The following is a 10,954-nucleotide window of genomic DNA, read 5'->3' as shown; positions in this document are numbered from 1 at the left end:
AATATCTCGTCCTATCAGATTTACGGGGCTACTATCACACACCACAAATCGTGCATATCCTTAAAATTTCCAATTTCTACCTCAACTGGTTATGTCAAAGAGGTTTTAATTTGTCTGTTCGCTACACCTACAACCTGGATTTGTTCTGCCGAGAGAGGAAGGTTTTGAATTTCCACTGATCTAACAGTAGAACGGGTAGCACCAGTGTCCACTAGGAAAGTTATTTCTACATCATTCACTTTTCCGTTTACAAATGGACCAGACTGATCTACCTCAAGAGTGGCTCCAAGCATACACTCTTCTTCCCCTCTCAGGCACCATCAGAAACTTTCATCCGACTCACTCCCACCTTCCTCTTGTAACCAATACTGGGAACTCACATTCACTCTAGGAGATCCATTTACCTGCTCGCCTCCGCTGAATTCTGTCTCTGCACTGTATCTCTGATGGTTTACACTGTGTGGAAGTGGCGGTTGCGGCACCTGACTTTGCTGAGTAACTATCTGCTGCTGTTGCGGTTGCTGTTGAATTACCTCATTCTTCACCTGTGGATTCAAGATGTATTTTCTGGATTAACTCTTGGTGGATTCTTACACTCTTTTCTCCAATGCCCTATCCTGCTGCAATTATGACAGGGATATTTTTTCTTCAGCTCTTCTATATTTCCTACTAATTATGTTTTACCGAAACCTCCTTTCAGTTTTCCCTGATTTGGGTCATTATTTTTACTATCCATTTGTGCTACTTGCTCTGCTACCTTCACTTGTGCCCACATAGCTTTCTCTTTTAATTTCTTTTGTTTTGCATCAATTTCTTCACTGCAATATTTAGCTTTTCTCAAAACCTCATCTACAGTGCTCAACTGCCATCCTATCAGGGTGTGTCGGATCATGTCTCCAATTTCTGGTCTTAATCCATACACAAACCGATATACAAAATGACTCATGTCTTTCTTACTCAGTTCTTCATACCCACTGTACTGTTTAAATACCAACAATAATCTCTTATTAAATGTATGTACAGATTATTTTGGTTCCTGTGTAGTTCTGTCTATTTTAACCCAGTCTGTCTCTCTTGGTGGAATTTTATTTTTCAAGAATACAATTACTTGTTCATATTTGCACATTACATCCAGTGATGGAGCACCTGTCACTTTGTCTCGAGGATATTCCTCCCTTGGCCAATCTACTGATATTTTGCATTCAGTCCATAAGTCTACTGGTAGAACTATGTCAAAAAATCCATCTAGATCAACACTTTCGAAACTTTCACAAATCAATCTACCTGTCGATACCATTCCACTGGCTTTTCCCTCAATCTGGGGAAATCATTTGTAAATGATAATATATCCTGTCTACTCCAAGGAACATGTACATATCCTCCTCCAGGTATTTCTCTCATAAGGAACTCATTTACGACTGTCTCTTTTTCTCTGACTGGAAACGCTAATGTAGATTTATCACTAGTCTCCTCTTTCTTCTTTGCCCATTTCACTCTCCACTTATTCACATCTCCTCATCTCCGTAATAGCACAATCAATTCTTTTATTTGGGTTAACCTTCCGGCAGTATTCATGTTTTCAATGTATTTTTCTGAAAAATCCACTCTATAGGATTTCTGCAATGTTTTATTCTTTGTGAACTCTACTTCAAATTAATTTGCCAAGCCTTCTAATTGATCATGTACAGACTTCGCTTTCCATGTTATGCTTTTACACATGAACATAAGTTCATTATCTTGGTACGTTTTTAATCTGTCTGTCCCAATTGTTCCAATAATTAATTCTTTCATGTCAACTTTTAATCTCGCTACATCCAGTACTTTAGGTTCATGCTCTTTTAATTTCAGAGTTTTAATCCAATCACTTAATTCTTGCTCTGAAGGTCCTACAGGAGTTTGCGTTAAATATATTTTCTCTACGCTCTTTTCAGGTGTAGCAGAATCAGACTCTGCTCCAGTTGCATGTTTGTAGGGTAAACTCTGATTGAAAGTTAAGTCAGGCGGATTTACATTATTTGTTTGTCTGATCTCTGATAAATCTGGATAAATATTTCCTCTCACTTTTTGCAAACTCTGTTGCAAAGGGATTGTCAAACTTGGTTCTTTTATTCTTTGGTTTTCAAACACGGGAATTACAGGTCAAGTCGTTACTGGGACTGTTACTGCTTCTATGTTTTTAGTTAATTCTTATATTTTCTCTGTCAGCGCATTTGTATTCCATATATATTCATCAGTACATGTTTGTTCCTCAGCTCGTTTTCTACCCTATTTACACTCTCTTGCTCACTATTTTGCTTTGGAGTACCAGTAAGTCTTGGTTCTGTTATTGAATTACTCAGATTATATCTCTCTTCTACTCTTTCGGGTACATCTCTAAAATTAGAAAATTGTTTTGGGGTTTCATTATTTCTTTCATCTACGAGTGGAGCATTAGGTGTAGTCCATAAAGAACCTGGTTGATATGGTGGTGGTATCCTATTTAATATTTCTTCTAGCACAGCATCCTCTGATTTGCTGTCACCATAACCTTCTCTCCCTGTTTCTATATTTTTCCTCTTTTCTGTGCAGTTCTGCCCTTCATAATCATCCACTAATCTGACTGGTAACATGTCATCACACATGTCAGCATTTCTCCATCTACGCATTTTACTCTCATGTGTTTCTCCCCATAAATTTAGAAATCTACCTCTTGGTCTGACATGTCCTTTCAATCTTTGGCTTTCTAATTCACGCATCTCATCCTCCCATTCAACTAAAGCTTCGAACTGAGTTGGTCTAGGTCTTGGGTCAAGATTCATCATCTTTTCTCTCAAATTTCTAAAAAAACTGCCACGTCAAAAGACCCTCCTTCTGCAAAAGCTAACACACCATCATTTCTGGTATATCTTACTCAATTCTCTAACCAAACACAGGTATGGTAACCACATTTTGACAACATATAGGAAGCAGGCGTTTTCGGTGGAGGAACAATTTTCGCTCCCTTGTGACTATCGCCTTATCCTATACAAACACATTTTTCAATTTCTTAAACCATGAAGGTTTCTTCTTTTCCTCTCCGTAATAGTAATCCATTTTTCTGTAATTTCCCTGTCTTTTAAAAGATCGTGTACTTCCATGTTGCTGTTTCGTAACACCAACCTATCACAGCGCGGTTCACACTAGCGTACCAATTAGAACAAGATACGTCTTAACCAATAGTTTAGCTGCTTTTCGTGATGCACCAATCAGCATTTTGCCCTGTTTTGGTCACACGGACCAATCCTAGCGCGACACTTTTGATGTCACCAGCGCTCCGGCTTCTGCAGCGTCGACTAACCCCTCCTTTACAAGATTTTTTCAAGAAGCCGTATTTACAAGATATTCGACAAAACCGTTTAGTAACTTATATAAAACAACTCCATTCGTCTGTTTCGCTAAATAAAGCGATAGAATTTTTCAATCGCACAAGTATTCTGTATTTCCAGTAGACAGTACTTACCTCTTCTCTACCACAGAATTTTTACATTTGCCAATAAAGTAGCACCACTTCCTCTACTTTATCCTTCTCTCAAGCTCGGGTCAAGATGCGTTGTAACGGGTGTATACCGCTCTATTACTCTCCCAGCAATAAGTTTTAAATCGGGATACACAATGATCCCTGTGCTTAAAACCAAGATTTTATAGACTGCCCTCACTATGCATTTATCCTTTCACACGTAGTGTCCCTAAACAGTGATATGCGATGATACCACCACAGTATACGACGATACTACTTTTTTTAAACAAACTATGCGATGTGCGACTTCATTGCCACAATTCCTCTGCCTGCAGACAGAGTGACCAGCTTCACGCAATACTCGGAAGCCTTTTTAGGACTACATATAACGTAATATGAACTCTACAGATGTTAGTCACAATTCTGTACATCAAGAAACCTTATATAACGCTTTATACATAATCCTAGCTAATTCTATAGCAACCAATGCTCTGCTACCAAGCTAATTACTGATGCAGCGGTTCTCCAGAAATAATTTCTAAAACCATATCACCTTTCCCTGAAGTACAAATTCATACATATATTCGACAGTGGGGCCCATAACACCGCAAGTTACTCTCAAAACACTTACATCTTACTCGGCGAAATTCAAATGAGAGCCGCTGTATCATAGTGGAGTGTCTAAAACTAAACCAGATATTTATACTATTTACACCTGCAGTTCAGACAAGTTTACCATGGTTTTCATTAACAGGACATTTATTTAGACACGCCACCTTTAAGGTTGATGGATCTGCTACTAAAAAATTAGGTGTAGGAAAACTTAAGACCAGCTTAATTCTCCATTTATATAATTTTTATTAAAAGCAAATTTGACATGTCTAAGTTTATTTACTTTATTTACTTTATTTCTTTATTCAAAAATTGACATTTTATAAAGGAAAGGAACATTTTTATTTCAACCCGTTTATTTTATCTATTTAGGAAAGTTCAGAAATAGACATAAAATTTTGAGTTCAGAATACAAGTATTAGCAAAAGACAGATAGTTCCCAAATTTCATTCTTCTAACTCCCTAACTAAAAAACCCTCACCTAAAGTGCATTTCCTATTAAAGAGAAAATTATAAGTCAGTTAGAATCTTACATCACATGAAAAATCAGCATTCCAGAAGCATCTCTGATAGAAATCGAGAAGTTTTTTCCTCCCTAAAATCAGCACTTTTTATACCTTTTTTACTAACTCTATCTATCTAAAAGAGTAACTTTTACCATACATTCGAGTTCTGATTGGACAATTTGGGGGTGGGTGAGCATCATCTTGTCATCATAATATTACATTTCCCTTCCGTCCGCAATTTTCTAATGGGTCCTTTGTTTGGCCCAAGTCCGGCCTAGTCCTGTTCTTTACTCGCAACTTTAGCATGTATTCCCACGTTCTGAACCATTGTCTCATCCTTTTGGCAGCCATCTATACTTCCAGGCCATCATGTCCTTGAACCGTAGTCACTCCAGGCACAAACATCTCGTATTCAGACTTTGCTCGCGCATGCGTATTTCTTTTGTGACCACAATAAACGAGTGACTCCATTTTCTTTTAGGCCTCACGAGTCAAAATGGGAACTATCATAGAAACAAACACAAACAAACGTTAATTTAAGAATTTTAACCCTTCTTTTTACCTCCTCCCTTACTAAGGTTTACCCTATTAGTAGTTACCTAGCAAATAAGCAACACTTAAGCATATTATACTCACCTAATCCCACGATTTCTGCCACAAATACGTAAACAAAAGCAAATTTATGCTGCGTTTTATTATGTTAAAGCTGCTTATTAGTTTACAACATGACAGAATCACATGATTAGTTAATTATGATTGCAACACATAAGCAAAATTAATTCCCACATGTATCTGTGTGTGCCCAATTTCTATGCTAAATTGATTCATTATTCACACCATTCCATTAGTTCATATTATGGTTATGGAAATGTGACTTCACAAGGGGTACACAAAATTTTGTTTATCCACCTTGCTCCATCACCTAAGGTAATATAAATTCCATGTTCTGGGTTGTCTAATCATTGGTGTTATGGAAGAACCGATGAGACACTGATGCTAGTCTGGTTGGGGATATTGGTTAGTAAGGTGAGTTTGGGCACACCCTAATTCACTGAGGTTCCAACTCTATGCGCAGTTCTGTGTAGGAGCAGAATCCCTGCTACAGTGTCTGGAGGCAAATGGCAGCTATTCACAATGCGCGTGGTTGTGTCACATGCACTGTGCCCGATCCGCAGTTTGGGTACACTTTTGAAAGCCTCACTATAATCTCGCCAAACAAGCACTGCTAAAGCAATGCCGTAGGCGAGACCTAAAAACGCAATAAATAGATTTAAACCATACCAAAAAACAATCGTGCACAACATGCGTTAATTGGCGCTATAAAAACATTGGCATCACGCAGTCCAAGATTGTTTGTCAGGTAAAATAATCAGCATAGCGGCACTGTTGAATCAGTTGCACTTCAGATGAGTTTGAAGCAACAGCTACGAATTGAAGCATGTAAATAAAAAATACATTCGAGCACACAAATGGTCTGATTCAGCTGAATAATTTATACATTCATAACGAAAATGTTTTACTCCGTTAGATTGCTTGAAATGTGTATATTCGAAGGAACCCGTTCCAAGATGGCCGCCACGTTTCGATGTCATGACGGAAGTTGTTCTAGTCCTTCCTGTTTCTCATTCTATGGGATACTACGCTGTTCGTGATGACAGATAGATGAGCATTGAGCATACAGGGTCTTGTACGCTATGGAGAGGCCCCCGCCTCCTGCGGGGAGAGAGCAATGGCCAATATATCAAGCCCAGGAGCCCAACTACCACTCCCAGGTCCTTGGTCATCACTCTCAACTAACCCAGCCTCGTGGACCTTATCAACCACCGCACCTCTACAGTGCACCGGCTCAGCAGGGTCTACTACACCCCGGTCCCACGCCTCAATCTCAGACGCCTTGCTTTCAACAGTCACAAACCAAAGGGCCACAATATCAGCAGGCTGAAGCTGGTGCTTTTCAGCAATTTCAGCCCCAGGTGTCTTCCTTTCAGAAAAGTCTGCCACATGGCACTTCCCATCAGCAGTTTCAAGCGGTATCCCAGGATCAGAGGTACTCTTTACAGCAACAACAAACGCATGGTTCGCCCTTTCAGAAGTCCCACGATCAACCAGGACCCCATCAGCACCGACAGCCATGGGGATCTACCTTTCAGCAAGCGCAGCCCCAGTGCCCTTCTCTTGCGCAGCCTCGGATGCCTACTTATCATGGCCAGTTTTTGAGGCCCCATTGTCAGCAGGCTGCGGGGTCCTCTTCTGATCAGCAGCTGCAAGACCCGAGCTTTCAGCAGCGATATAAAGAGACGCCCTTTCCCAGGCAGCAGTCTTCGTCGTCCTCTTTTCAGTCGCAGTCCCCTGAACCCACCAACCATTTTCGGAGTGGGGCTTTTATAAAAGAACATCCGAGTGACACTACATTTGAGGGCCGGCCAGGTCAGCCGTGTCCAAAACAGGAGTTCATGAGAACCACAGATCTCAAGCAGCCCGAGCAACCTACTTTTCAGCAGATCCAACGCCATGGAGGTTCATACGAGCAGACACAACGCTCCGAGTTACACCCACCATTGCACACCAAAGACTCGTCTGGTTTGGCTCCTTATCTTCAGCAAACGTTCAATACCAACCTGTCCCTGGACAACAGGGTGCCTACATTCCCTACTGGTAGGTCTTTGGGAAACCCACCTGAAGACTTACACCGTAGTGGATCAGCGTTACAGAACACACGGATGGATTCAGATCCAAAAGGAGCAGTTTCCCATACAATGTTTCAGGGTTTAAACTTTTCAGAGAGGCCTCCGTATAGTGCTGCACTCCCATCTACCTCCCCAGCGGCTCAGTGTCTTGTTAGCTCAGATCCAGTCCATCAACAAGGTTCTGAAAGAACCGGTGGTACTGGCCCAGCTGTGCCACTGGGGGGTGAATCTCTGGTCTCTCAACAAGTAAGTGCACCACGGATTAGTTATCCACCATCATTGCAGCCAGTTAGGGTGCAAATGCATGACAGTTCTCCGTCCTGGCTGCCGCCTGTCATTCAGAGTCAGGGTAACTGTCCACTACCCAATCCAGATCGGGCTAATGTGCCAGGTCACACTTCATACACCCATTCAAACAGTGTGCCAAGAAAGGATCCACCTTCATTTACGCATATAGGTAATGTGCCATTTCAAGGCCATCCTGCGCACCTTAAACAGCCAGACCAGCTGTTTGCAGAAGGTAGTAGCTTACCAGTACAAGCTAGTAATTCTTTTAAATATTCAAACGAATCACAAATGCAGGCAATTACTCAATTTCCTAAGCCAAATAGTGCACAAATTCATGGTAACATTCACTTGCCTCAGTCAGATAAGCTACAAATGCATAATATCCCCCAGTTAATGGTACAGGAGACTGCACAACGGCAATCTATCACCTTGTCTGCGCCTCAGAGGATACCTGCGCAAAATGAAGGTTCATTGGCACAAAGTGGTCATCCCACAGCTAATGCAGAGAAGGCATCAATTCAGAGCTACAGCTCGATGCCTCACCAGGAGAAGTCAGTGGTGCAGACGAACCAGCAGTTCCCTCATTTAGACAGACCTCCTCTTCAAAACAGCCAGCAGTTTCCCTATTCAGACAGCATTACCATAAAATATGGCGCTCCATCTCTCACTCCCGAGGTGCAGTCTGTTCAAGGAAATTACCAACTTCCATATGCTAACAAATCCCCAGCACAAGATGACCATCGGTTTTCCCATCCGGGAATGCCACCCTTGCAATTTATCAATCGCTTGCCTGAACCAGGCAGGCCAGAAGTGCAAGCTGAACACCCATTCCCACCATGCATGGCCCCAAGGCAGTGGCCTCCAAATGCTGAGCATTTTCAGAACCTTGGTTCTCCTCTTGTTTGTACCAAAGTGGTTAATAGTGGGGTTGCAAGTCAGCAGGACGATGAATGTATTCAGCGAAAGCAAGATGAGATATGGATCTCAACGTTTTTGGCAAACAGAAGGCAGAATCACCTACACCAGACAAAATCTGCAGGGACGCCGGCCATAGCTGAGGCCCGTGACCTTGTACTTGGCTGCCAAAAGTTGGTGTGGGAACTCAGGACAGTCTGCCAGTTGTTACAAGAAAACGCAGAGAACGAACAAGTTTGGTCTGAGGTTTACCTACAAGCAGCTACCATCCACAAGGAACTGCAGGACAAAATGAAAGCTCTTAATCGTCCCGGATATATTGAAGGGGTGAAAAAAAAATTGGAGAAGATTCGGAAGAAAAGACTTCGTAAACAAAGAGAGAAACAAGAGACGCCGGTTAAAAAAGAGGAAGCCGCGAGGGCAGCTGAAAGGGAAGCTAAGATTGATAAGTGGAGAATGAAGTGTATTCAGGAGGTGCACGAGAAGAAAAGGGTATGTACTTCTGTCTTAGCTGCATTTAAAATATAATTAGGGGTCACTTTGTTTGTTCACTCCGATCTGTGCTTTGAAGATGTGCACACCCAACAAAACTTTCAGCAGTAGTTGTCAGAATTGGGGTTCGCAGATCACTTATGTGTACTTTTCCTCATACGCTTGTTGTTGTTTAATGATGCATAATTCCCTCTAACGAAAACAAACCATACTACCATTAATATGCAGTCAGTTTTAGATCCCGGTTACAACTTTGTGGGCTTACAGTAAACCCCTCTAGTAAACTTGAAAACAGACTAGACGCAGGATATTTTCAGTGTCACAACATATCAATAGAGCTTCAAAATATGTGAATTGAAGTGATGTATTTTTTAAAAAACTATTTATTAGGGATGTTTGTCAGTGGTAACCTGGTGACATGGGCAATAGACCTTTACCAATTTATAAGGCAGTGCAACAGACTGGGGTGCACTATTAGGTTATTGGTTTAGCAGGGGTACTTCTGGAAATGCAGAAAGTTTGCGCTTAGTGCGAGATTGCTTTGTTAAGTGTTCCAGAATCTTGATGCTCAGCAGGCGAAGGCCTGTTTCGAGTTTAGAAGTTTTTTACTTTCTGGATATCAAGTAGGAGGCGTAATTTACTTCTACTGTCTTTCTTCTTCAGTGGTGCAGAGTTTGCTTTTCAGGTAGCTGGGATGCAAAACCTTGTGTGGCACTAGCCAGTTTGAAACTGTAATTAGTTTGAAAGCGAAGCCACTGTAGGTCTGTCAGAAGGTAAGGAATGCCCTCCAATTTCTTAGCATCGTAAAGGCTTATTTCTGTGCAGAGAATGGCCGGAAGAGGAAGGAGGGCAGGTTTGTGGAGCCTGGCTAAAATTGAATTGCCACAATTTAGGAATGAATACCAGGGCTTGTAAAGCCACTCTGTAGTCTGAGGGTGGAATAGTCGATTTGAATTTTCTGAGTAGAAGTAGTTGGAAGGAGGCATTTTTTTTTATACGTTTGAAAACGTGAGGCACCATAGCTATTTTTTGTTAAAAAATAAAACCAGTGAGTAAGTAAAAAAAGGCAGGTCATGATGAGTGAAATGTCTAGATGTGAGACTTACAAGTCATTTTTGGGGACTGGAGGTCAGGATTCTTTAAAATAGAGAAGAAATTATATTTGTCTGGAAACTGTTTCAGGGAGTGTGCGCTCATCCAATTTGTGTTTTCGAGAATGTTAAGTTTGCTGGATTGCAATATTTGATCAAATTTACTACCCTATGCACATTGATTGGCTACCAAACATTTCTTTTTGCGGCGCATCAGACTATACTGTTAGATGCAGATATTGCAAAGAGAGGGAACAAGGATTTATCCTTGTAGTACTTAACATTTTAGAAGCGGTATGCCTGATCTGAATAAATATATGTTCTTAAATCTAGATTGGAAAGACTTTAGGGGATCATTCTTGGATTTAAGTGCTAGAAGTTACATTGAGGCTACCTGTTCTGTGAATTTCCTAGTAAAGGAAAGTTTGAATACCTGGTCTTGTGTTCTGGAATTCCCTATTAGGTTAGGTTTTTTCTCCATTTAAAGGTGTGATATGGCCACATTTTGAGGAGGACCTGGTGACGTGAGGATTAAGGATGCTGTGTTCTGGGCACAAGGTTTTATCAGGTTTGCTGAGATAAGGTTATCTGAATATGATGGAGGGTGGGCGGGGCCAATAATGACTACATTCATGTAGTTGAATAGAAGACCATGTAAGTGTTGTTTTGTGGTATATTTGACTGAATTGCTGATTGGATGTGTTTGTTTAATCTCCTACATATTTCTAGTATGTTATCAGATAAGTAGATGGCGCTACTTGTTGCAATAAGAGTCAAGCTTGGGATGTTCAGTTTCTAGTTTGAATTTCAATGTTTTGGAAGGTTCAAGGCTTCATTGATATGATTTTTAAGGCAGTTGTCTTTGCAAGGAAAATTAGGTCTCTATGG

At 41.0% G+C, this 10,954-nt stretch overlaps 1 protein-coding gene across 1 annotated transcript in view; it reads left to right on the top strand.

The window, feature by feature from the left end:
* The first annotated feature begins 6,208 nt into the window (after nt 1–6,208).
* Nucleotides 6,209–10,954, top strand: part of PDCD7 (programmed cell death 7) — a 132,914-nt gene continuing 128,168 nt past the window's right edge. The window contains exon 1 of the mRNA XM_086958042.1: nt 6,209–8,975. Within this exon, the coding sequence (XP_086814168.1) occupies nt 6,288–8,975 (2,688 nt within the window). The 5' untranslated portion in view covers nt 6,209–6,287. The remainder of the gene's footprint in view (nt 8,976–10,954) is intronic.

The sequence above is a fragment of the Lissotriton vulgaris genome, chromosome 2_1 (genome assembly GCF_964263255.1).
Source record: "Lissotriton vulgaris chromosome 2_1, aLisVul1.2, whole genome shotgun sequence".
NCBI classification, from domain to species: domain Eukaryota; kingdom Metazoa; phylum Chordata; class Amphibia; order Caudata; family Salamandridae; genus Lissotriton; species Lissotriton vulgaris.
This window is presented reverse-complemented; position numbering and strand designations above follow the sequence as displayed.